The sequence below is a fragment of the Patagioenas fasciata genome, chromosome W (genome assembly GCF_037038585.1).
Source record: "Patagioenas fasciata isolate bPatFas1 chromosome W, bPatFas1.hap1, whole genome shotgun sequence".
Classification (NCBI taxonomy): domain Eukaryota; kingdom Metazoa; phylum Chordata; class Aves; order Columbiformes; family Columbidae; genus Patagioenas; species Patagioenas fasciata.
In genome coordinates, this window is record NC_092559.1 from 54,402,204 (window position 1) to 54,429,978 (window position 27,775).

Consider the following 27,775-nt stretch of genomic DNA (forward strand, 5'->3'; position numbering starts at 1 on the left):
TCTCATGTGAAGATGTCAGTATGTTTAGTGTAACGAAATACATTAAAAAATAAATACTACTTTTTGGGCTCTTATGTCTGATTTATTTGCTTACGTTGTCCTGGGTTTTTTTGTTGATAGCTTGCAGTGGATTATTGACTGAACAAGTTGTGGTTGTGTGTTCAGTAAGCAGGTTGCATGTGTTATGTATGTGTCAGTGGAAATTTATCTTGTCAACTGTGAACACACAATGGTGGGGTTTTTTTGTCTTGTGGTTTTTTGTTGTTGTTATTTAACCAAATTAAACAAAGTACACAGTACTGCTCATGCAAGCCTCCTGCCTTACACTGATTTTTTTCTTTTTTTTCCCAACTGCAAGGTCACACAGTACTTGATCAACATACAAATGGACAGTAGTTGAGCCATTATAAAGTCTTACAGGGTTGTTTTATCCCATCAACATTTTGTGAGCCAATTTGAACCAGCAGAGTGAGATTGCAGTAGTTTTATATTGGGAAAATTTGCATAAAGTTAGGACGTATTTTCTGTTCTCTGGCAATAATGTCTGCAGATGACCACCGCATGTCACTCAGACTTAATTGGTTGTATAAATTAATTTGGCTAACAGGCAATGCAAGCCACTTTAAAAATTATCTTGAAAGCAATCACCTACTCTTTATGCTAGCCTTTAAAAGAATATTGTTTTTTATCTAAAACTAATCATAAAGGGCTCTTTTAATGTAAGAATGCTGTTCCTTTAGAGTATATATTCTTTATATGAGGTAATTATTATGGTCATTATTGAAATAATAGTAATATCACCAGTGAGAGAGAGACCCATCATAGGTGCAAGAACACCAAAAAAGCTATCTATCATCTTCTTTCCTGTAAGAGAAATGGAAAGGGACCATATGTTGACTCCTGTTAATGCCACATCAGTCTTGTTTATCTTTACACAGCTGGAGTGCTGAAGACACTTGTGTTTTAATAAATTGTTTGGTAGACCAGTTACTCTTATGTAAACAAACTACTAGCCATGGTCTTGAATAGCTGTTTTTGATGGCATTGTCTGAGAGATGTGTTATAATATATAATTTGATCTCTGTCCTGCAGGAATCCAGAAAGAGTGAGAGGGTGTGTATGGAAGAGAAAACATAATAAATCAACTTTGCTGTAGATGGCCAAGTTTATCAGCTTAAAAATTTGCCCCCCCCCCACGTCCCCTAAGTCCCCTGCATCTACACTGAAAGTTGTCGCCTTGCCCAAGGACCTCCAACATAATAGGGTGCAGCTAATAACTGAACCGAAAAGAGATATTCACTAACTTTCTTCCTGCAACCAAAGAGGAAGGGGAAGAACACACAGCTAATTGATAAACCTCCAGCAGCCCAGCACGGTGTACCAGTAATGACTGGTAACGTTACTGATTAGTTGACCACGTGTGTTAGGGCACCATAAGGAAGTGGATGAGGCCCTGTGATTAGCTGGTGGTTTCGTATCCCCAGGGATTTTGATGCTTTCTTTTATTCATCTGTGCTCTTCTGCGCTGAGTGGATCGTGGTACGATGATGCTATTTCCGGGTGCTGGTGAGGCAGCGGGGGGAGGGGGAGGAAGAGGAGAAAGAGATTGAGATTAGAACGAGCTGGAGACGGAGTTGCTTGGGTTGAAAATAATAGCTATTTTTGGCCCTTTTCATGCTCTGGAAATTCTTCCACCTGGATATAAAGAGAAGTGGGTTGGGGGAACTGCAGGTAAGATAGACAGGCGGCAGCTAGTGGCAGCTGTTTGTGTTGTGCGGGGGGGCAGGAAATGGTGCGCGCGCGCTCCTGAATTGCGGATGTGCGCCTGGGCGAGTTGATAAATGTGAAGGGGAATGGGAGAGTCGGCGAGTGGTTTATAGTTAATTTGGCTATTTAGCTGACGGTAGGGGGAGTGGGGTGCATGCCTTCTGCGCATGATCTAGGAGTTAACACAGAGGCGGATCAGGTAGCGAGTGAGGTTGTATCTTGCTCTCTGGTATCCTCCCCTTGCATTCCCTTGGGTTGCTGTGAAGTCCTTGTTTTCCTTGCAGTCTTCTGTAGCACTTTGTGCCTTCAATTTGGAGAGTGTGTGGTGGTAGTTCAGCTGGGCTTGAATGAAATTTTTGCCTGAGCAGTTGCATGGGAGGGGACTGATGTTCTTGCAGACTGTCTTTCATAAGCATGTGTGTGCCTCTGGGAAAAAGGTGAAAAGACAGGTCACTGGGGAAAAAGCTTCTAGCTCTGAGGTTTATCTTTAGCAAGCCTGTAGGTTCTGACTTACGGGGGGAATGCAAGTTATGAACACATCTTTCACAGGCAGCTTTCTGGACATCAGCAACACCTAAGTGATAGTCAGAGAGTCAGACAAGTTTTGGCAGTCTCTTCACAACATCCCAGATCTGAGCCCCTGGCAAGCAGCAAACTTCTCTAGATAACAGATCAGGTTGGCAGATGGGTGTCTGCCCTGTAGCAGGGAGTTTCCCACTACAACACTCACCACCTCCAGGTGGTCTGAAGAGACTCACCACTTCCTCCAGGTGGTTGTCATGCTAGTATGGCTTTGTGAGTGGTATAACATGCATAATAACCTAGCGATACATATACTGAAAAATACCTGGGTGCTATACAGTGAGAAGGTCTAGTGACTTCATTTTTGACAGCATGACAGAATGAGAGGCTCGCAATGCTGAGATATCCCCATTCAGCCAATGCTGCTGAAGTAATGGGGATTAAGTAGGAATACTTCTTTAGATAATGGTGAATGTGATTTGTTAAAAAGTAACTGAAGGTTAGCACATAGTTCCTAGAAAGCAGTAGATGCTTTATTTATATTTTTTTATTGTATACTTATGTTGTTGTTCAGAAATAATTTAATTATTGGAACATACATTGACTTAAAGCTCTTGTGTGAATGGTAAACCATGATTTGAAAAATATGGTTTTGGTGATTGTTTTTTTCTGTTCCTCAGTATGTGTTAAAATGTCTAGAACTGTATAATAGATTGATGTAGATTGCATAACAAGCTTTTTATGTTTCAAGTCATTGTCAGAAAATGAGTTTTTGAAATGAGTTAAATGAGTTTGAGAAGATCAAAAGCAAATAATCGTGGTAAGTCTCAAATCAAATGCAGTATTATCTGTTTGAATCCATGTGGTCCGAACAGTAATGGAGTCTGACAACATGTAAATAAACCAAAGCTTTATCGAGGCAGTAGGAAAGACTGAACAACAGTGTGTCCGTGCAGTGACTCACCTAATCACTGATAGCAAACACAGGTTCATAAGCAATGTCATGGCTCCACTGGACTGCCAGGGATGTTTGGCAACCTGCCTATGCTGCTGCTGATGTCAGTCAGAGAGCAGGGTGTTGGCAGTCTATCTAGTCTGCTGATATTGGTAACAGGGCAGGGTGTCGATCCATTATGTGGATCTAAAAACCCATGTTGAAAACTGATGTAGTCTCTGTGCAGGTGGTGCAACTGACATTTGTTATCATAATTAATTTTTTCTGGGAAAAGGCCCCGCCCCCTCCCCCGGAGTTAAACTGTGTCTAGCTTGATCCAAGTGGTGTTTTTAAAGTGTAAAGGAAAGGCATCTTCAGAATCAAGGAGGGCTGAGAGAGAAGTTAAGATTCTTGAGCTTTCAGTATATGATTAAGTTGAACTGTTACATTTACAAATTAATGCTGTATTGAGGCAGGCATCATGCAGAGATGTCTATGGTTGCTCTTTCCTTTTGGATGCTTACATGTGTTTCACACATCATTTGTGGTTTCATTTGTGAACAGAGGATTGTTGGGACAGGAAAAGCTAGCAATTGCATTTTCTTTTGTAAATTTGGATCCCCTCCTGTGGGGAAGTGTGGAGGGGTTTCGTTAGATGGAGATATGTTGTTGAATTAGTCAGGCCCAAAGGAATCTCAAGGCCACTTCGAGAAGCTGAGAACAGAATCTGCTGTGAGAAAGAGGGGCGTTTCTTCATTAACAGGGCCTCAGCATGGCGTGAGTCGTCGGACCTATCGTCGGTGGGGCTCCAGCGTGTGGACTGCCCATGATACTCATTTAGCGAATCCATGCTTGGAGCGTGGACGCGTGATTAGAGAATAGTTGCGTATATAAGGAGGCTTGTTTCTGTACTAAATGGCTTTGCGTGATTCACATTGAATCGGAATGCTGAGTCCTTTATCGTTCCAACAGGGAAGACAGCTAATAGCAAAGACTACCAGAATACTGTGAACCCCAAAGGACAGTTTCCTGGGCTGATAATGTGGAAACTGTAAATTCAGATTAATGCTCACCAGTAGCAGCTTATGCTGTTATGCCCTTTGGCTTCATTGCCAGTTCTGTGCAGCAATCAGTAGACAGTACCATGCTTTTTCCCCTTCTAAAATCAGTGTTGCTACCCAACTGTATTTCTTCTTTTATATCCCTCTGTCTTATCAAACAAAATATCTTGCTCTTGTGAATAGCTAGCTCCTTGTATCCAGGTATGTTTTGCTATCTTCCTAAATTCAAGAATGAAGTCTAATGACTTCATTTCCAGTTTTCTATTGATGCCTAACAAACATTGTGCTTTCATATAACAGACTAGAAAAGCTTATGCCAGGTCTTTCTAGAGACTGACTCGTATAAAGGTTATAGTACTGACTTTGAAGCTCAAGTGATAAAGGCAAAGAATTAGCAAACAGCAGGGTTCAGCATCACAGTCTGTCAGACTTTAATGTTCTAGTTATAGCAGGAAGCACCTTAACTGGGAAGGCACAACAAAATGCAGGAGTTGAAAGCAAGACATTTGGTAAGAGAATGAAATATTTAAGTGTGATACTATCACTGAGGTGCATGACAGGATTGGAGATAAGTGATCTAGAAGACAAACAACATAAATAGATGGGCATGCACCCTGCCATCACAGATGGCTTTGGTTGCTGCAGACAGCCAAGTGTGTGTGTGGGGTTTTTTTGTTTGTTTTTTTGTTGTTGTCGGGTTGGTTTTTTGTTTGTTTTTGTTTGTTTGTTTTTGTTTTGTTTTTTAAGTTTTTTTGAATACCCTCTCAACATGCTTCCTGTGGCTAGCAGACTGTACTGTTGTTTTTTACTAGCAAGTTGGTCTCACGGCAGGTTGGAGTATCTATTTGCAGTACTTTTCAGATGGTGATAAAACATTGGACGCTTTCTGAGCCACGTGGAAAACTCTTGTCCTTCACTGGAGGGTTGCTGCAACCAGGAGCAGCTTTAGCAGTGCAGTTTCTCTCCTCTTATTCTTAGGCAAGTGGTAACTCCTCCTCTCCATCACAGGAGAAAACTTGTACACGTTGAATTATGCATAAAACCACACTAAGCAGGTGCTGCAAGTGTACTGTGCAAACTTGAATGTCAGGCACTAAAGCCACTAGCTATTGCTTTGCTGCATTTCTCGGACATGAAATAAAAGTCCTGTAATGCCTGCCACTTAGTATTGTAGGTGAAATGAAGGTGGCACATTCATGCATTGAGGTTTTGGTTGGATGGAGCAAATCAGTTAAATATCAGTTAAATGGTGATTAAAATTATTTCTAGAAGTTCTGGTTCATGTTCAGTCCGAGTACATCCTTAGAGCTGTTGGCTTATCTAGCTCCTTGTTTTGAAGTGGTGTAGCTTACTGAAAATGCCAAAAAAACCCAAACAAACAAACAACCCCAAAAAACCCCACAAACCACAAACCGTAAGGTTCACTCCTCCCACCTGCTTGCTTATGTAAAAACACGCACAAGAAAAAAACCTCACACCTGAAACAACTGGAAGGATATTTTTAAATAGTGCTTTTATCACTGACTGTTATCTGGATTTAACCATCCACTTCAGACCTGACAGGAACTCTTTTTTGAGCTGAGTTATTTCTAGGTCGATCATGAAGTGGAGAAGTGTTCTAATATTTTTTGTAAAATGTAACTTAAACTAGTAGGCCAAAAGTTAATATTTACATGTATCCAAGTATTGGCTGTTTGTCAGCGATGTCTGTGGTAGGTTGACCTTGGCTGGCTGCAAGGTGTCCACCAAGTTGTTCTGTCAGTCTCCATCAACAGGACAGGAAGAAAATATGATGAAACGCTCGTGGGGTTGAGAAGGGCAGGGAGATTACTTACCAATTACCATCACAGACAAAACAGACTTGACTTGGGGAAATTAATTAACTGGATTGGGTTTTTGCTTGTAGGCAAGTGGTTGGAGAAAGATCTCTTACTATATAGTGGTAAGACTAAATCTGTGAGCATCTTCTCTTTAGTGCAGACAACCTGCTAGATGTTTGGATAAAATGTAGTCACAGAACTAATGGAGGCTGGCTGCAACTATATCAACTTGGACAAAGGCATTTCCTCTTGGAGCATAAAGTTAGTATAGTTTCTTCTTTGCCATCCAGAGATGGAGCTGGCATAAGAACATCTAAAGAAGAGGGCCTTTACTCAGAATAAAATACCTGTCACATCAGTCCTCAGAGCCAGTCTCTGCTGTGGCTCTTAAGAGTAACGTAGCACAGTGGACCAGCCTCACATAGCTGAATGAGGAACACCAGACAGAGGTGGTGATCTTGCTGTTCTCTTAGTCATGGTCCATTCCTAGTTCTCCTCACTCCTCTGTATTGCACTGTGTACTTCTCAGCTCTGGCAGAATCCTGGGCCTAGTGACATCTAAACAGTCTGTGTTCAGTTGTAAATAGGCTATCGTGGTGTTTCATATTTGATATTTCTTGTCTCAAATCACTTTCCAGATGTTCCCTACTGTGCTGTATTAAAAGCTTATGCCCCTTATTGAGTGTGGAGTGTTACTAAATGACTCCTTTTGTTCCTCAGGATGATTTTGACTGGGTTTCTTGGAAGAAAACTATATTTTAGGACCTTTTTTCTGTAGCATAGCCTAAAATATGACATCCCATCTAGTGGAAGTTAAAAGCCACCCTGAGGGCTCTTCCTTCTTGCTCCCCCTCACAGGTTCCAAGTTAAACTATATTTACTTCCTAGTACCAGTTTAACAAGATCTGAGGATAAGGGGTGAAGGCTGTTAAAGAGCTTGTCACGGAGGCACCCCAAAAATCAATTTAGGCAGACAATAAGCTCTAAACAGATTTTATTCGAACCAGAACTGTTTAGCTAAGAAACCAACTAGAAATGAGGTTTATCCAAAATTACTCAGTACTCCAACCACATTATAAAACACAGGTTTGGAGACCCATTAGGAGTTCAGTTACTACACATTTCATTGGTCAAAGGCCCTGGAACAGGCTGCCCAGGGCAGTGGTGGAGTCACCATCCCTGGAGGTGTTTAAAAGGTGTTTAGACGAGGTTCTTAGGGACATGATTTAGTGCTAGAGTTAGGTTATGGTTGGACTTGATCCTGAGGGTCTCTTCCAACTGAAATGATTCTATGATTTATGCTATTATTCTGCAGAGCTTCCCAGGCATATAAGCCTCTGGGTTTTGCCAGGGTCATGGGCACAGTGCTGACAGAGGGCAGCTTCATCATAACAGGTTGGCCCACATGCATTTTTAGTGGAGGCTGGCCCTAGTCGAATTCAACCCTAGTTGAATCTGAGCTGTGGTCATTTATGGTAGTGGTCCAGAAGCTTCTCTCAACCAAGGCATTTCATTGGTCAAAGGCCCTGTCTGTCGACCAAGGGGCATGTGCATGACCATAGTGGTCCATCAGCCTAGAAGTTTCTGTTGCTTTTGGGGGGGAATGCATCTGCCACAGAGCTTTTCCACGGTGCAGCTTTGTTTTATGTTACGTTTGTTCAAATACTTGTTCGCACAGTATCTTTGCCTATTTGCCTTCAGGTAATGCTGATACAGTAACTTGAGCTGCTTTTGAAAATTTTTACGTTTTAACTAAACTATGGCATAGCCTGGTTGGAACTTTTATTTCTCTGTCTAAATATGAGAATATGCTCTCAAATATTAGTTTGTCAATGACTATTATTAGAAGAACATTGTGGGTTAAAATCTAAAATAAGAGAAGTTACATCAAGGATTAATTGGACCCTGCTTTGTCGTCTTCAAATGAAAATGAAGTCTTTTCTGTTGCCTTTTTGCATAATAAAACAACTGATATTCTCTCTTGGAAGCATTCCTTAGGTGGGCAGCCATTTTTTTGTTCTACATCCCTGCCAGACTAATGAATTTATGTATTCTATACTGACCGGTTCACAAATAGCTGAGAAACACTAACATATGACACACGTAAAATAAATCACCTGAAAAATAGACATGGTCAAGACAACTTCCTTGGTCCAGACAGAATAAGATTCTGGATTGCCGCTTAAAAGTTGAAAATTAAAATAGACCATGTACATAAAGTGATGGAATAACCTCATTTGAAATTACTTTATGGCTGTCAAGTGTATCTGCAATTCAGGAAAAGGTTGGGACAACATGTTTATGGAGGTTTTTTTGTTTTGTTTTGCTTGGTTTTTTTTCTAGACACTTACATTACATCATGGCTAAGTATTGTAGGCCCAGTTGTGTGTTGAAATCTACCCCGAGTTATCCAAAACTAGCACTTGAGCAGAATACAAATGCTGGATTAATCAAAAGGTAAGAGAGAACTAAATCACTTTCTTTCCCTTTCCCTCCCCCTCCCCCTCTCCCTCCCCCTCTCCTATTCTCTACCCCCACCCCCATCTTGCAAAATTAAAGAAGGTCAAATGGATAATTGGCAACACATTATCTTTTCCTTTGGAGGTCTTGGCTCAGTTAATTTAGGACCCTCCTTTTGACAATTTGCTTACAGGGCTGCCTTATTGCCTTTTTTACTTTGCACTGAAAATTTGCAGAGAGAGAGCTGATTGGCATACTGCCAACACCATTCCTGACTTGACCCTTGGGAGGCAGTCCTGAAGGACAAAGGAGTCCAGGAAGGCTGGTCTCTCTTCAAGAAGATAATCTTAGAGGCGCAGGACTAGGCTGTCTCCGTGTGCCAGAAGGCAAGCTGACGGCGAAGAAGGCCGGCCTGGCTGAACAGAGAGCTGCGGCTGGAACTTAGGAATGAAAAGAGAATTTATAACTTTTGGAAGGAGGGGCAGGCTACTCAAGAGGAATACAAGAATTCTGTGAAGTTATGCAGGGAGAAAATTAGAAAGGGCCAAAGCTCAACTAGAGCTGAGCCTGGCCACTGCTGTAAAAGGAAACAAGAAGTGTTTCTATAAATATATTAAAAACAAGAGGAGGGCTAAGGAGAATCATCATCCCCTGATGATTGTGGGGGGAAACACAGTGACAGAAGATGAGGGAAAGGCTGAGGTACGAAATGCCTTCTTTGCCTCAGTCTTTAATAGTCAGAACAGCTGTGCTCCGGGTACCCAGGCCCCTGAGCCAGAAGACAGGGATGGGGAGCAGAATGAAGCCCCAATAATTCAAGGGGAAATGGTTAGCGACCTGCTACACCACTTGGACACCCACAAGTCTATGGGGCCAGATGGGATTCACCCAAAGGTGCTGAGGGAGCTGGCAGAGGTGATCACTGAGCCACTTTCCATTATCTATCAGCAATCTTGGCTAACTGGGGAGGTCCCAGTTGACTGGAAGTTGGCAAATGTGACACCCATTTACAAGAAGGGCCAAAAGGAGGATCCGGGGAACTACAGACCCGTCAGTCTGACCTCGGTGCTGGGGAAGGTCATGGAGCAGATGATCCTGAGTAACATAACACGGCACATACAAGAGAACCATATGATCAGGCCCAGTGTCCTAGTTTTGTTAAAAAACAAGTTTCACTTTTAGTGAATTTGCCTGTCAGCTAAAGCCTTTATATTAGCTGCATTTTCCTGGAGAACCAGATACGTTTTGGTAAACATAGCAATGAAACGCAAACTTATTGATAACAAATGGATACAGGTCTCGCAAGAGGGGCAACAAGAAACAGGTAACCAAGAAACTGACCAACGAAGTATAATATCCCATTCACGTGAATACTTCATATAAAAGTGGGAGATCACGAGGATCTTGTCCCTTTTTTTCCCTTCTGCTTATGGCCGACATTAGGAGAGGACCTTGCTAGTCGTCCCTGCAAACTGAGGCCTAGTGACAGACTGAATCCAGCTCCGGTTGGCTGCAGAGGCCAGTCCAGGACTTTGGGTGCCGGCTCTGCAGTTGCTGAGGAGACTTTCAAGATTGGTTTTGTATATTTTGTATTATTTTCTCTGTTCTTATTAGTAACATTAGTAAAACATTTTTAACTTTTCCAACTCTCTTCTCTCTGTCCTTCTTTCCCTCCCGATCGCCTGTCCTGAGTGGGAAGGGGGGAGGGGGGGGGGACCGAAGGGGGAAGGGGGGGGAGAGGAGGTTAACAATACATCTGCCAGGGTTTGATTGTCACCCCGCAATATAAACCCTCGACACCCAGTCAACATGGGTTTATGAAAGGCAGGTCCTACTTGACCACCCTGATCTCCCTCTATGAGAAGGTGACCCAACTAGTAGATGAGGGAAAGGCTGTGGATGTTGTGTACTTAGACTTCAGTAAAGCCTTTGACACCATTTCTCACAGCATCTCCTGGAGAAGCTGCAGCTCATGGCCTGGATGGCGTATCTGTGATGGATAAAGAACTGGTTGGAGGGCTGAGCCCAAAGAGTTGTGGTGAACGGAGCCAAATCCAGTTGTCAGCCAGTCATGAGTGGTGTTCCCCAGGGCTCAGTCTCGGGACCGGTTCTGTTTAGTCTCTTGATCAATGATCTGGATGAGGAGATCAAGTGCATCCTTAGTAAGTTTGCAGATGACACCAAATTGGGTGGGAGTGTTGACCTGCTGGAGGGTAGGAAGGCCATACAGATGGATCTGGACCAGCTGGATCATTGGGCTGAGGCCAACTGCATGAGGCCAAGTGCCGGGTCCTGCACTTGGGTCATAACAACCCCAGGCAGTGCTACAGGCTCAGGGAAGAGCGGCTAGAAAGCTGCCCAGCGGTAAGGGATCTGGGGATGTTGATTGACAGCCGGCTGAATTCAGTGTGCCCAGGTGGCCAAAAAGGCCAACAGCATTCTTGCTTTTATCAGGAATAGTGTGGCCAGCAGGACTCGGGAAGTGATTGTGCCACTGTACTCGGCACTGGCGAGGTCCCACCTCGAATACTGTGTTCAGTTTTGGGCCCCTCACTGTAGGAAAGACATGGAGGTACTAGAGAGAGTGCGTAATAGGGCAATGAAGCTGGCGAGGGGCCTGGAGCACAAGTCATATGAGGAACGGCTGAGTGAGCTGGGGCTGTTTAGCCTGGAGAACAGGAGGCTGAGGGAGAGACCTTATGACTGTCTACAACTACCTGAAAGGAGGTTGCAGCATGGAGGGCGTTGGTCTCTTCTCCCAAGTAGCAAGTGATAGGACAAGAGAAAATGGCCTCACGTTGCACCAGGGGAGGTTTAGATTGGATATTAGGAAAAAAAATTTTCATGGAAAGGGCTGTCGGGCATTGGAACAGGCTGCCCAGGATAGTGTTGGAGTCACCATCCCTGGAGGTGTTTAAAAGGTGTTTGGACGAGGTTCTTGCAGACATGGTTTAGTGCTATACCAATCTTTCCTGATTGGTAAGCAATACGATGTGGAAAGATGACTGTTCGAGGCTCTTTTGCTGGCAAGAGCTTGCCCAGTTGCAGCTGAAGACCTAAGAGTTGGCTGCAGTTGTGACAGTGGTTTTCAAGTGCCACCAAGACATGAACTCCCTTGTGATAACATTGACTACTTGAAGTCACTCATTTCCTACATATGTTTCATTCTGTTTGTGGCCTTAATAAGACTGTATCCTGTGGGAGGGACCTGAAAGGGGGAAAAGTATGAGAAGGAAGGAGGGGCAGAGACAAAGTGTTATGAACTGACCACACCCCCCCATTCCCCATCCTTCTGTGCCATTTTGGGGGGATGAAGGAGTAAAGTTGAACCTGGGAAGAAGGTGGTTTTAGTTTTGTCTTTATTTCTCACAATCCTACTCTATTTTTAATTGGTAATAAGTTAAATTAATCTTAAGTCAAGTCTATGACAGTAATTGGTAATAGATCTCCCTGTCCTTATCTCAAGTCACAAGCTTTTCCATCTTCTTTCCTACCTCTATCCATTTGAGGAGGAGGAACGAGAGAGCAGCTTGGTGGGCACCTAGCAGCCATCCAAGGTTAACCCACCACCAGGCTGAGACTAATTTGCCTAGGGACCACCTTCTCTACCACACTGTCTGACACATGGAGCCTCCTGTGTCTTCCACTCATGGATGCACATTGTGACTTCAGTGGTGGATTCTGGCAAAGCTTCTTTCAACTGTGTGTGGAAAATCCTTAAACATTACATTAAAACATTTAAAGTCCTTTAATTTTTCTCTCACTATTAGCTATATCTTAAGATATACCAGCATTTTAATGATGTAGTCATTAGCTCAGTGTATGGCAATGTAGCGCAAGATTGGCGAGGAGGTTAGTTAAATGTAAATATGCTCAAGTGACTTGCACCTGTCTGTAGAAAAAGCACATACATCACACTAGTTGTTTTACTGACCTTGTGTGCTTGATGAGTAGAACCTCTGTGTTAGGTTCCATATCTGTTCTTGCCGTGCTCCCAAGGCCTTTTTTCCTGCAATTTGGAGGGAGCTGTAGATCACTCCAGCCAGGTTCACTGCAGGGTATTTCCTACCTCTTGAGTAGCTGTAGTACAATTAACATGAAGTGATCAAGTGAACTGTAGTCTGGAACATGAGTGGGAGAGAAGTTTTTCAAGCAATAGGAGAATCTCTCTATCTCTTCTCAGGAATATCTCCTAGGGAAAAACCCCTGGGCACATCACGAATTTGAGCAATCTCACCTCCCCAGAAATTTTAGGGGGTGTCTCCGTTTCAGTTCGTCGACCCCACCTTCTTCATCCTTAAATACCTAATCTTAATTGATGGTGGCTGAGTAGTTAATTTAGATGATATTCAGTCTGAAATGAAACATTGAAAGCGAAGCTTCTGCTGCTTTGGTGAATGAGCCTGGTATCTCTGACTCCCTAGCAGAAGGAGGATCTGAATGTTATCTCAGCCCCTTCCCCCATGCTGAACCCCCTTCACTGTGACCACCTTTAGCGGTTACATTCAAGGTGAAGATGTGGGGGGTTGTTGTGTATTGATTTTGTGTTCCGGGCCATGGGCATCAGTGGCTACCAGGTATATTTGTTGAAAGGGGTTTTTAATACCAAGGGGACTTGTCCCACATTGGGGAGTTCAACTAGGACAGGCTGTCCAGAGTGATGGAGAGGGCTTTTGGCATCTTCAGTTTCTCTCACTTCAGGGAGTAAAGATGGTGATTTGGGGCAAAATGCAGTAATTCGAGGGCACCCATTAACCCCCAGCAGTCATTTACTTTGGTTACAGCTTCTGAGAGCCGCATGAACCATCCAGGCTCATGAGGTTTCAGAAAATGTTTCAAGAGACCGTTTTTTCTTTCTACTATCCCATTAGCTTGGGGATAGTAAGGAGTGTGAAATGTCCATTGTATACCCTCTGATTTCGCCCACTCTTGGACCACCCCGGCAGTAAAATGGCTTCCGTTGTCTGATTGAATTGATTTGGGCTTTGGCAAGAAACTAAACCACAGTTTCAGTTTTTCCACTGTATTTTCTCCAGTGGCCCGTGACACTGCTCCAGCTTGAACAAGTCCTGATACTACTTCTACCCCAACGAGTATGTACTGCTTCCCTTCTGATCTTTTGAAAGGTCCTATGTAATCAATCTGCCAGGTTTCCCATAATCCTTTTCCATCCCGCAGATGGAGTGGAGAATCCTGTAAAGGGTGCTTCTCTAATCTAGTGCGGCATAGCCCACAAGCAGAAATATCTGTGCTACATAATTCTCGGGTGACAGGCCACCCTCTACTCACAGCTTCCTTCAGAAGGTCTTTGACACCTGAGTGTCCACGCTTGACATGCAGCCACTCTAACAGGTGTTCCCATTTCTCCTCTTCCCCCTCTTTCACCAGTGAAGCTAAGCGAGTGAGTGAGTCTACCTGGTTATTCCAGATGTGTGCTGGGTGATTACCCCCTTGGTGGGCAGCCACCCACCCCACATATATGGGTTTCCATTTAGCCACAGTTAATATATCTTCCCATCTTTCTTTCTGCCAGACAGGCACTCGATTAACCTCCCAGTAGTTCTGTTCCCAAAAGGGGAGCCACTCAGTACATCCCTTGAACACAGCATATGAATCTATATAAATGTACACAGGTTCAGTACTGTCAGTTCCCTTTGTGATTACACTCCAAACCGCTACCAGTTCTCCTGCTTGTGCAGAACCTTCTCCTTCTGTTGTAACACGTTCCCCAGAATCAACACACAGAGCTACTGCCCGATACTTCCATGCTTTTCCTTCTCTCTTAGCAGAAGCATCAGTGAACCATACATTTTTCAGGTGAGAATCAAATGAAGGGGCTTCCTTTATGTAAGAAGGTGGTGGTTCCTTATCTATATTTGAAGTGTCTTAGGTGCCCCTTCTTCTACCCGATACATGTGACTGTAATGTTCTAACTGGGCATACCACTTCCTGATTGTTTCATGTTGTGCCACTCCCACAAGGGGTGGGGTGCCAGCCAATATGGGTTTTAGAACTTTAAAAGGCCCCCGTAAGATGATTCACTGTTGTCGTATAATTTTTTCAGCTTCCTGCAAGGCTAAGCTGACTACAACCGCTGCGTCAGCCTTCTCTTTCCGAAGTGGTCAAAGGGGCCAAAAATCTGCTACAGGGAGGCACAACTTAGTTACACAAACACACAAGATTGCCCCTTCACTCTCCCTAGCAGACAATTCTCATCAACATGAGAGCAACACCCCTTTTGCACTTTGAGATCTTTTGGTTTGATTCCGAGAGACAGAGGCCTCTCACTATTTACACCCCTCTGTTTCCCAGAATCCCATCCTCGTCGCCAATTAAATGTCACAGTCCATTTGGCGATGGACTCGTGATGGTTCTTTTACCTTGATCTTAGAGCGCAAAATTAAGGCCACCAAAATGCCAAGGGGTTATAATTCAATCAAGCAGTGTTACTTTATTAATTTGCCCGTAAAGCGGCACGCGCTAGAGAGAGAGAGTAAGAAAAACAAAAGGGAAAAGAAACAGGGAAAAGTAAGAGTAAAGATGCGAAATGAGGTTGCGTTTATCACCAGTCCAGTTCCAGAAGCGTCCCTCTGGTCTCCGGTCCCGTGGAGTCCGGCCGGTCCTCCGTTCTGGTTCGGGATCCTCTGGTGGGAAGATCTTCAACGGTGTCCATTCTGGAGTCACCTTTTATGCTTCTTCACCCCCCCTTGCTCCCATTGTGTTAGCCCAGTCTCCGCCTAGACTTCGCAACCCAGGCTCGTACTGCGCAAGCTTGAGAGATTCACGCTTTCTTTTGCCAGCGCTTACGTGTCCAGAATTCAGGGGTCTTTCTCTGGTCCATTGGGTGACCTCAGGACCCTTGGCGAGCTGCTGGGCATGCTCCTTTTCGTTGGCCATTGTTTGGGGGAGCAGGTGAGGGACACGTGTAACTGAGGCTGCAGGTGAGAACACATTCTTCTGGATGGCAGCTCTTGTCCCTGGGTCGAAGAGACCCTCATAACAATAGCTTTCAGGAGGCGGGGGCTGGTTTGGCTGAAGAAGCAGGCAAAGTCCACACGACAGCCATTGTTAGCAGGAGCCCCCCCGTATCGGACAAACCAGTGCAACACAATGCTTCTCCTCGGGCCTCTCTCCAAGTCATTTTCTGACTATAAAAAGGCCTTTTTCCTGTGGGAGATTTGAGGGATTTTCTTGAGGTTGTTGTGTGGATGGGTTTCTATTAGATGGAGATTTGTTTCTGAAGTAACCAGGCTCAAAGGAATCTCAAGGCCAGCCCGAAGGCTGAAAAACAGCACCCTGAAAAACAGCAGTGAGACTCGAGCGCGTGGACAGCTCGTGACCATGGACAATATCCAATCAGTTAATGCATGCTTGGAGTGTGGACATGTGATCAGGAAATAACTGCATACATATGGAGGCTTGTTTGTGTAATAAATGGCTTCGCTTGAATTCGTATTGGATTGTGTGGAGTCCATGAGTTTTTGCCCTCGCAAGTGGTGACCCCGACGTGATCCATAAGGAGAATTTACGGAAGGGCGACGACTGCTGTGGGGAGCGAGCCCCAGCTGGAACGGCTCGGCTGGACTGTGACTGGGACGCAGTCTGCGGGCTGCGTGACTCCTGATTGATCACTACAGAAGCGACAGAGGAGGGATAAAGGATCCGATATCGTTGCAACGGACACCCAAAGAGGTGAGCAGCTGGGGGCGAGAGGAGATGGGGCAGAATATTTTTAAAGAAGAAGAAATACTGCGGCTCCTCTCGCATATCCTCTCTAAGAGAGGGGTGAAGTGTGAGGAGAGTAACCTCAGAAGACTATTAATTTGGTGCAGAGGCAATGGGTTTCCTGCTGACCTGTTAGGAGCTTTTCAAATAGAGACTTGGGAAAAAGTGGGAACTGTGTTGTGGAAGGCAATCAGTCACAGTGAAAAAGATATTCTCGGCCTTGTAACCGCCTGGAAACTGATAATTACTACAGTGAAGCAATTAAAACCTGAAAAGACTGTTATGAGCATTAGTGACTCAAAACTTAAACTTGAACTTTGGGACGATATAGGGCAGAAATTACGGGATAAAGTCAGCAATGGAGATAAAGAAGCTAAATCATTAGCAACTACATGGAAGCTTATAATTACCACCTTAAAAGATCTTAAGGCTGAACGGTCTGCTGCTGCTGGAATTTTTGCAGTGTTGCAGCCTGATAAGAATCCTGAAAGTCGCTGTGGACTTTACCCGGTTCGTGTCTTTGATACCCTCCATATTCCATCCCCTGCTGTGCTTTCGGCACCCCCAATAGTTCAGCAGTCCGGGGCGGGGGGAGGAAAAATGCCGAGCGAGTGGCCTCCTGTACCATTGCCCAACCCTGGTGAGAACAGCAAGTCCAGAGGATTGGAGTCAGACAACTTGCCCAAAGAACCTGTGAAAGCTGAGAATGCTAAGGTCGTAAGCAAGTGTACTGTCAGTCCTTTTACCAATTTGTATCTGCCTTTACCGCCTTTTAACCCTCCAACTTCCACGAGAGAGCAGAAGGAGTCACTGGATAAGAACTGGGCAACAGAACTGTGTGACAGATTAGATCGGTTAATAGCGAGTGAATCCAGCAGTCGGCAATGCAGTCATGATGATCGTGATGGGAAAGGGGGTGCTCCTGGGGACTCAGGTTATACGAATAATTATGATGCTAGAAAGTCTTGGCGAGAATGTGCACTGTTTCGAACCCCCCTGTTACCAACGATTCTCCAGCAACATTCAAGTCCGTGTTATCTGATGACTCGGATGAGGATGGGGGTTTGCAGCATTTTCTTCAAAGTTACCAGGAAAAAGAGTATGTGTATGTGTTGCCCCGAGATCAGATAAAAACCATGAGAGACTCAAGCAAAATTAGACCTGTGCAGTGTAACAGCTATAGATCATTTAGGATGGAACAATGGGGACTCATTGAAAGGGGCAGGTATCCCCCAGCTCTTGGAACAGACACTAATTGGCACACCACAATTACAGGTGCTATTAGTTTCTGAAATCCTGAGGCAGTCAGCAGACCTTGCATATCAAGCTATGATAAAGATGTCTGAAACCAACAAAGCAGCCAAATCGTTTGTAACTACTATCAGGGTCCCAATGAGAATTACATGCAATTTATTGACCATCTTCAAGAGGCCATCAATAAGCAGGTTGAAAACTTAGAAGCTAAGGAAGCACTGATGTTGAAATTAGCAGTAGAGAATGCTAATGTTTGCTATCAACATGTTATTTGTGAGTTTTACAGTACATATTACATGCTTCTGTGTATTGCCTCTCTGAAAATCAAGCAGCTTGTCAGGAATGTGTGTTGTTTGTTTCACTGGTTGTTGTTAGAATTGTTTCTTTGTGGTATAAGTGCGCCGTAAAACTTTCTCCCCATTTTTCCCACTCGCGCTGCAAGCAGCCCTGTGCTTCCCCCCCTTCATCCCTCCCTCTTGTCATGGTCTTTACTTACAAGATGGGGTCAGGAATGACTGTTTTCAGTCATGTTCCTAAGAAATCGGTATTGGGAGGTGTTTTAAAACATAGGAAAGCACTTGGAAATATGAGGAAGGAAGATCTTGTGAAATATTGTAATCAATGGTGGCTGCTGTATAAGTTAAATGATTGGGAAAGGTGTCCGGAGAATAGAATCTTGAAGTATAACACCTTGTTGCAATTAATGTTGTTTTTAAGGTGAGAAGAGCAGGACAAAATAAATCCCTACAAGAGATCATTAAATAATTTCAGACAGTTTTACAGGCGGAACGGTTTGAACTTCAACAAGCTGAGAGAGTTAACTGATAACACACAGGTCACAGTAAACTTGCTGAAGTCTGCAAGATGCTTTCCTCATTAACCTGTTTTCTTTGTGGATATCTGTTTAAGAATATTACTCTTTAATAGGTCTTTGCCTGTTATATGGTACAGTAAGTTCACTGACTGTTGAATCATGGGAATCCGTTGACTCAAAATGTGCGTTTTGTGATAATACAGAAGATCATGAGTAATTTAGTTCCTTGCTGCGTGAACGTGATGATAAGATTTTGTGTGTAGTAGCTGTTATTTTTCTTTCCAGCACGCTGGCTTTATTCCAACATTCAGACCTGCGTAACTGTGTGATAGGCTGTGTCTCATCTCGATGTGCTGGATTTGGCTCTTTTGTATGCACACCAGGTAAAGAATCCTGGTTTTGGGATAACAGTTGTAGCACCCCAGATGACACACTAATAAAAGCCTTGCCCAGTCCAGCTCGCTGTGGGGGGGCAGGTGCCGGTTGGGCTCCAGCGCGCACTGACCTGTTTTGTCAGGAGACCCAGCGGTGCCTCTGCCCGGCTGGGCAGTGAGCGGTTCAAAGGTGCAATGTAAAAATTGAGATATTGTCTTGAATAAGTGTAACTGTGATCCATCTGCATATTTGAACTTGGTGTTTGTTTTTCATATCTGAGCTCAGTATTTTAATTTGCATATTTCTATTTGGTACCAAAAGAATTTTGTTTGGGGAGATAATTACAAAATGAGAACCGGTTCCACTGCTAAAATTCCACCTTGCTCCTCCTTAGGATGCATCCTTATACCTTAGAGTAATTGTTCATACTGTTATCTAATAATTTTGCGACCAGAAAAGAATTGAAGTTGTTAAACTTTGATTCCCATTGAAAGACAAAACAAAACAAAAAGGCAAACAAACAAAAAACCAAAACAAACAACAAACACCTAAATGCTATGATGGATGTGAACTTGATATTGTATGAGGTTGTATTTAAAAGTTGCTGGAATGTGAACTGATTTGGATCTAGGAAAATGGAATAATGGACTGATGTTTAATATACTGTGTTTTGACATCTGTAGATTGTGAAAGGTAAATGGGACTGAGGAATGTAACAACTGTTGAGGTAATTGGAATGGTCTATAAAACTCAGCTCATTGTAACCGAGGAGTTTGCCAGAGCCTCCCACTTCATACCAGCGATTATGCCAGCTGCGTGGCCTTGGTACAGCTGAACTGCAGCAAGAAGAGAAAGGAAAGAAAAATGGAAAAACCTGTTTTCCTGCTGCTAAGCGGAGAAAGGGGGGCTTTACTCCCCCCGCTCTGTCTTTTTTTCCTGGAGTATTGTCATCCATCCTTGTTGTGGCACTGCGTTACTTCTCGGCTTTGAATCAGGGGTTGTTGGTGATGTTTCTTTTTGCTTCTGTCTTGTTTCCTAGGTTTTGTCACATCTGGGAAGAGAGCTCATCATTTTACCTCCTTGCTGAGGTCGGTCTTTTCACACTGGTCAGCTTTGGGGGGTCAGAGTGCTCAGTGCTTCTCTGGGTCAGAGTGGTACTAATTTGGGTGTGGATTGGAGCCAGGTTGGTTTGATGTGGAGTTCGAACTGATTTGTTTTCATGAGTCCATGAGTTTTCGCTCTCGCATTTTCCCAGGCAGAGTATCGCTTTTCTGCGTCTTTAAAACTGCGTGAATAAAACCCAATGGGGCAGGTTGGACCTTCTGGGCTCTGCTGCCACGTGTATAGATGCTCCATGGGTTGCAAAACCCCATTCAATTTGGAGTGGATCTGTTGGATGTATTGGGCCTAGGGCTTGATATGCTCCTGCGTCAAAAACTAATAACTTTAAGGCCTCCTCGTGGATAGGGGTCCAGTTCTAGGTAGCTTTTTTTACAGGTTAAATCATGCAGAGGGCGAGCTATGATAGAGAAATCTGGGATGTGCTTCCTCCAGAATACCAGTAAGCCTAGGGCATGCTGCAGCTCCTTTTTATTCTCTGGGATCTTTATCTGTTCTAAAGCGGTTCAAGTTTCAGGAGGAATACACACTGTCCCTCCTATCCACCATATACCTAAAAACTTTACCTCAGGAGAGGGAAGTTGTATTTTCTCTGCAGTGCGAGGGCGAAAACTCATGGACTCCACACAATCCAATATGAATTCAAGTGAAGCCATTTATTACACAAACAAGCCTCCTTACATATGCAGTTATTTCCTGCTCATGCATCCACGCTCCAAGCATGCATTAGCTGATTGGATATTGTCCATGGTCACAAGCTGTCCACGCGCCCGAGTCTCACTGCTAATAGGTCTGTTGATTGAAGTCATGCTGAGGCCCTGTTATTGTAGAACTGCCTCACTCCCACAGCAGGTCCTGTTTTCAGCTTTCGAGCTGGCCTTGAAATTCCTTTGGCTAGTTCAGAAATAAATCTCCATCTAATAGAAACCCATCCACACAACAACCTCAAGAAAATCCCTCAAATCTCCCACACTGCAGGAATCTGGAGATCTATTTCTTTTCTCTTCTTCCTATAAGGAAAGAAAAAAGAAAAAGGACCGGCTTTAGAAAGAGGGAACAATCTACCTAGTATCTATACACATGTGGCAGCAGGGCCCAGAAGTGGACATATTCTGTGAGAAGCGGTTTAAGGGGGGGATAGAAGCCAGAGGCTTTAAAGGAGGGCTGATCAGTCTGTGCCACTGTCGAGGGTTAGGATTGCGGGGTGACAATCAAACCCTGGCAGATGTATTGTTAACCTCCTCTCCCCCCCACTTCCCCTTTTGCCCCTCCCTCTCCCTCCTTCCCACTAAGGACAGGCAATCGGGAGGGAAAGAAGGACAGAGAGAAGAGAGTTGGAAAAATTAAAGATGTTTTACTAATGCTACTAATAAGAATAGAGAAAATAATGCAAAATATACAAAACCAATCTTGAAAGTCTCAGCAACTGCAGAGCCGGCACCCAAAGTCCTGGATTAGACTCTGCAGCCAACCGGAGCTGGATTCAGTCTCTCACTAGGCCTCAGTTCACAGGGATGACCAGCAAGGTCCTTTCCTAATGTCAGCCATGAGGAAAAAGGGAAGGAAAAGGGAAAAGGGCCGAGATCCTCGTGATCTCCCACTTTTATATGAAGTATTCACGTGAATGGAATGTTATACACAGTTGGTCACCAGTTTCTTGTTGCCCCTCTCACGAGATGTCCATCCGTACTTATCAATAAGTTTGCATTCCATTGCTAGGTTTAACCAAAACATGTGTCTGGTTCTCCAGGAAAATGCAGCTAATATGAAGGCTTTAGCTGACAGGCAAAATTCACTAAAAGAGAAACTTGTTTTTTAACAAAACCAGGACAGCCACGTTCTCCAGCAGTGGGTCATGGCATCCCTGGTTAAGCCAGACCTGGACTGCTCCCTGTTGTTGAATTTACTAAAAGATTATAAGGCTTGCCCGACCTCTGAGGGTCTTAAGTGGGCCTCTGAATGTTGGTCGTCTCCAGATATTGTAACTCAGTGAATAAGGGACTTGGCAAAAGAAAACAGGTTTAAGCTCCGAAAAGGTAAAACGGTCCTGTGTGCTGTGTTAGGAGCAGCACTGATAGCTGGTCAGAAAGACAAAGAAACTGATCAGGTGGTGATTAAGTCGTTGCAGACAGAGTTGGCAGCAGTGTGTTCTAAGCGGCATCATGCAGAAAAGGAGTTAGCTGATAACAAACGAATCATAGAAAACTTGTAGAACAGTTTGTGAGATGCTTTTTCAAGAGAAAGGCAGATAAGGCTGAAATCGGCTAATTATGAGGATTTGGAAAGTGATCCGGGGTTTTCCAACCCAGTAAAAGAAACTTCTCTTACGGCAAGGGAGTTAACTCCTCTTTACCCGTGGAGAGAATTGGAAGTTGTGTCAAAATGTGATCCTACTCCCGAGTTTCGGCCACTTGTTAAAACTGAAATTGTACATGACGGTGGGGAGGCCGAGCCCGCCATTGTCACTAAAGAATACTGTATACAGTCACTGAACTAGCAAAGTTACAGGGAAAATATAGCAGGCTGGCTACGGAGACTGAGATGGAATATGTGTGGAGAGTTTCTCTGACTGGCGGTGATAGAATAAAGCTTTTTGAGGAAGAATCTCAAGGATATTGGGGTCCTAGCGTATTTCTAACAGTAGAAGATGACAGGGAGCCTTGGTCCCTGACCCAGAGAGCTGTGTATTGGGCCGGTGGCATAGACCCTTTGGAGAGAGGAGACTCGCTTGCTATTCCTACCTCTGGGGTAAGGCAGCTTACTGAGAGCATTCAGAAAGCAGCTTGTCTTCAACTGATGCATGATAGGCGTTTGGTTCCTCGCCAGCCCTCCCCAATGTTGCTGGAGGGCTGGACCAGATCTCTCTTGGGGAGAGATTGCACGGGAGTTGATTAATTATGGCCGGTGTATGGGGTTCGTCGGGAAAAAGGTTAAGTCTCAAGTAGTGGTGCACCAAACTGAAACAGAGGTAAAATTCCTTCGCCCCCGAGACAAGAATTTTATGGGAGTAGGTTCGAGGCATCAATGTTGGAAATTAGGTCTGAATAAAGGTATTCCCCGGGAATTGATGGATGGTTTGCCCCTCCCCAATTTACAGCTGCTTGTAAAGATGTGGTAACCAGCAGATACAGATCAACCAGGAAAGCAAGACACTCCCACGGCCCCTGTAACTCAGGTGTCAGCCATGCCAGTCATTCCCTCTGCTCCTAGAGAGGAATTCAACAGCCCCTCAAGGCCGGAAAATTTCCTTCGCTGTCTCCAGTAAGTGAGCCGGGGGACGGCGAATGGATATATTTCAGACGGCTCACTGAAAATAAGGGGGATCTGCTAGTAACTGGGACTCCCACAAATATTCTGGATTTGGATTTACTGAAGTCTCTGGTGGCAGCTCAAAGCACCAAGCACCTGGACAAACAAACAGAGCAACAAACGATAAAGGTCCTACAGGACCAGTTAGCTGCAGAACGCAATACCACTCAGCAGCTCCTTACAGCTCTGCTAGATGCATTAGACTGGGAGAAAATCTTACGATCTGAATTGGAACAATATAAGCGGGTAAAATATTACCAGACAAATCTTGATTCTCTTCCAGGCAGTGAGCCCGGTTTTAACAGCCCAGCACAAGCGGCTGAGGAACAGGGTCTTAAAACCCTGTATCCACCTAAACAATTGGAAATTATCCGTGAAGTATCTTATCCGAAGAACAAGTAGGCAACAATGAGGCCGCTCATTAAAACTGAGTCTACTGATAACAGCCAAGCGGGGGTGGCTCTGCAAGTTGCCACCCAAACAATACCATTCCCTGCGGCCAACTTATCAGAGATTCAGGAAAAATATAGTAACTTAGCCCAAGAAACGGAAACAGAATGTGTTTTAACTGGTGGCGATGAAATTTTGTTCTCAGAGAAGGAGGCACAAGGGCATTCAGAGCCTAGTGTGCTTCTGATCGCTAATGATCAAAGAGAGTCGTTAACTCAACGAGCCACCTATTGGGTGAGGGAGCTGGACCCTTTAGAAAGGGGAGAACCAGAATGCATTGAAACCCCCACTGTAAATCATCTAACTGAAAATTTACAGAAATCTGCCTGTCCCCAGTTAATTCACAACACGAGCTTGCTTCCCCAAGAGCCTTCCCCGGTGTTGGTAAATGCAGATCCTGTCGGGCTTCCTGACCCACTGAAACTGCGTGCAGCGCGGCTGCGGGACCTTTTGGGGGATGCGCCGTCTCCACGGGGTGGGGGGTGTGTTCCCCGGGGTGCCCGAGCCGTGGCAAGGGGGGAGGTGGCTCAGGAGCTTAATTGTGGTAGCATGGGTCTGATGGGGGGAGTCACAGAAACAAAAAACTGCTGTTCCGAGAGTGGAACAGCAGGTACATCGAACTTCTCCCCTAGGTGTCCCGGAGACAAAGAGAAACCTTTTGTGGCCTGAGGTAAGAGAGAAGGGAATTCTCCAAGATGTAATAGATGGAATGTCTACCCTGGCCCTGGAAAAGCTTATCAGGGCATGGAAGGCACCCCATAAAAATGAACCGCTCGCTTGGGGGTGCATGAAAGCAGAGCCCCGAGCCGGTGGGACAGCAATTGTCCCTGAGACGCCCGCTATTCCTGAGGGCGGGTAACAGACCTGCTGCCCCCAGTCAGTGAGCCGGGGGGCGGCCAGTGCGTTCATTTAAAGAGGCTCACAGAAACTGTTAAGGGGATCTGCTGATCGCCTTTCCTCTTGATTCCTTTAAAATCAGTCCCCCACTGCTGGGGTGGTCCAAGACTCAGACAAAAATTAGTTCAGACCAGAGCAATTACAAACATTAACTCCGTGCTGGGGTGTTATCTTCTTGTTCGCAAACTAAGTCCAAACAATGACCGTGCTAGCTATGAAAATGAAAGGTTTCTAACTGCATGAATGAAAATTAACTAGTTTTCAGGCAAACCGGCACAGTGTAACAGGTAGCAATTTCCTCCTTGTATACTCCTGAAGATGAAGCTTGAACAATTCAGACTAGAATTAAAGTTCATTTTTTTCAATAAGAGAAACAATTTATCACAGACTCTGTTGGCTTCTTCACAAGTAGAAATTTTATATCAGAATTGGATGGTTTACTGAAGAGGTGTTTTAGTTTGAACAGGAACTAACAGGAACCGCATTACATTATTCAGCTCACGGTAGAGCATCTTGTGACATGTTCAATGTGGTGTTAGCTATTATACTATATTAATGGTAGTGGGAAATTAAGGTAAGTTTTTGCTCATCTGTCTCTTAGCCATCTTTTTTTTTTTTTTTTTTAATAACTGTTCTCACTGTGATCTAAGTCAAACTTCATCCATTTTTTGCATTAGAGCTTCTTCTGCTTTATTTTATAGAATCATGGATTTTCCAGGACACTTCAAGCAACTCTTTCAGCAGCTAAACTACCAGAGGCTTCATGGCCAACTTTGTGACTGTGTCATTGTGGTGGGAAACAGACATTTCAAAGCCCATCGCTCTGTTCTGGCAGCTTGTAGCACACACTTCCGAGCTCTCTTTACTGTAGCAGAGGGTGATCAAACTATGAACATAATTCAGCTGGACAGTGAAGTGGTGACAGCAGAAGCTTTTGCTGCCCTGATTGATATGATGTACACTTCTACACTAATGCTTGGTGAGAGCAATGTAATGGATGTTTTGCTGGCTGCTTCTCACTTACATTTGAACTCTGTTGTTAAAGTGTGTAAACACTACCTTACTACCAGGACATTATCAATGTCTCCACCTAGTGACAGAGTTCAGGAGCAAAATGCACGTATCCAAAGAACTTTCATGTTTCAGCAGCTTGGGCTGAGCATTGTGAGCTCTGCATTAAATTCCACTCAGAGCACAGCGGAACAACGAAATACCATGAGCTCATCGATGAGAAGTAACATAGAACAACGTACTACCTTTCCTATCCGGCGTCTCCACAAGCGTAAACAGTCTTCTGATGATCAAGCTAGACAGCGAATCAAACCTACTGTAGATGAGTCCATTTCAGATATTACTCCAGAGAGTGGGCAGTCAGTAGTTCATTCAAAAGAAGATTTTTTTTCACCAGATTCACTGAAAAATGCAGACAATTCTAAGGATGATGCTGTTACTGATAAACAAGCGAATAATACTATTATGTTTGATCAGTCTTTTGGTGCTCGAAAAGATGTTCAAGTGTCTAGCCAGTCAGTCAACAGTGGAGGAAACATTTCACAGATATCCATCTCATCTCAGGAAATGCAAGTGGAAACCAGTTTTGATCAGGAAGCTACTTCTGAAAAAAACAACTTCTCATGCAAAAATCCAGAGGTCAGTCTGAATGAAAAAAACCACATGGGGGTGGTGGTTAAATCTGAGCCTTTGAGTTCCCCAGAGCCTCAAGATGAAGTGAGCGATGTCACTTATCAAGCAGAAGGTAGTGAGTATGTTGAAGCGGAAGGAGGAGCAGTGAGCACAGAGAAGATAGAACTGAGTCCTGAAAGTAGTGATCGTAGCTTTTCTGACCCACAGTCCAGTACTGATAGAGTGGGAGACATCCATATTGTGGAAGTGTCAAATAACCTGGAACACAAGTCCACTTTCAGTATATCAAATTTTTTTACTAAAGGCAGAGGTGGTAACTTCGGTGCAAGTCAAAATAGCAATGATAACATTCTGAATACAACAAGGGACTGCAGAATGGACAGTGATGCCGCTTACCTATTGAGTCCAGAGTCTGACCCTGCTAGTAGTCATTCCTCTGTTACAGTTTGTCATGTAGAGAATTCATTCAGTGAGTCTGCAGACTCTCATTTTGTTAGACCAATGCAGGATCCAGTGGCTCTTCCATGTGTACAGACTTCTGGGTACAGGGCTGCAGAACAATTTGGTATGGATTTTCCAAGGTCAGGCTTGGGCCTGCACTCTTCATCAAGGATGGCGATGGGATCTGTAAGAGGTGGAGCTAGTAGCTTTCCTGGCTATCGTCGCATAGCCCCCAAAATGCCTGTTGTGACCTCTGTCAGGAGCTCCCAGCTACAAGATAACACTTCCAATTCCCAGTTGTTAAACAATGGGACCACTTCTTTTGAAAATGGACATCCTTCACAACCTGGTCCACCACAGTTGACAAGGGCATCTGCAGATGTTCTTTCAAAATGTAAGAAGGCCTTATCTGAACATAATGTCTTGGTTGTTGAAGGTGCTCGTAAATATGCCTGTAAGATCTGCTGCAAGACTTTTTTGACCTTAACAGACTGTAAGAAGCACATTCGTGTGCATACAGGAGAAAAGCCTTATGCTTGTTTAAAATGTGGCAAACGGTTCAGCCAATCCAGCCATCTATATAAACATTCCAAAACAACCTGTCTGAGGTGGCAGAGCAGCAATCTACCTAGCACTTTGCTTTAATCTCCCCCAATCCCTAGCCCCATGGGAATACTAATACAAACTAATGTTCCTTTGTTCAGGGCTGGATGTTAAGAAGCTGCCCTGGTAGATTAGTAAATGCTTGCATGTGATTGTGCTGCATTCTCAAAAGTCTTGGTTCTGTAAATTTGTGATAATGCCATATTTACCTTACAGGAGTGTAGTGAGACAACTTTTTATGAACTATTTTAAGATCTTCAGAAGGAGGCACTGTAGACAGTTATTGTTAAATACATGCAGGTCTTGGGCTTACAGGGATGTAATCTCTGTAAACTCTTGTGGAGTCTCCTTCCCTGGAGACATTCAAAGCCCGCCTGGACATGTTCTTGTGCGACCTCACCTAGGCGTTCCTGCTCCAGCAGGGGGATTGGACTAGATGATCTTTTGAGGTCCCTTCCAATCCCAAACATACTGTGATACTGTGAAACCAAGTAGTTCCATTATAGGGCAGACAGGTGGGGGTTCAGTGAGAATGTAGTTAACTCCTTATTATGTTGGAGTACCATATTTCAAGAATGAA

At 44.2% G+C, this 27,775-nt stretch overlaps 1 protein-coding gene across 3 annotated transcripts; it reads left to right on the forward strand.

Moving 5' to 3' along the window:
- The first annotated feature begins 1,453 nt into the window (after nt 1–1,453).
- LOC136114608 (zinc finger and BTB domain-containing protein 5-like) lies at nt 1,454–27,775 on the forward strand. 3 transcript variants are annotated; one of them, XR_010653103.1, is made up of 3 exons: nt 1,454–1,539; nt 8,448–8,561; nt 10,008–10,085. XR_010653103.1 is itself a non-coding variant. In XM_065860000.1 (2 exons), exon 2 carries the CDS (start codon nt 25,213–25,215, stop codon nt 27,235–27,237), a length of 2,025 nt encoding a protein of 674 aa, XP_065716072.1. In that variant the 5' UTR covers nt 1,607–1,731; nt 25,209–25,212; the 3' UTR covers nt 27,238–27,775. The 3 variants fall into 3 exon arrangements, 1 of the variants encoding a protein (XP_065716072.1); XR_010653101.1 differs by lacking the exon at nt 1,454–1,539 and adding an exon at nt 1,592–1,731; XM_065860000.1 differs by lacking the exons at nt 1,454–1,539; nt 8,448–8,561; nt 10,008–10,085 and adding exons at nt 1,607–1,731; nt 25,209–27,775.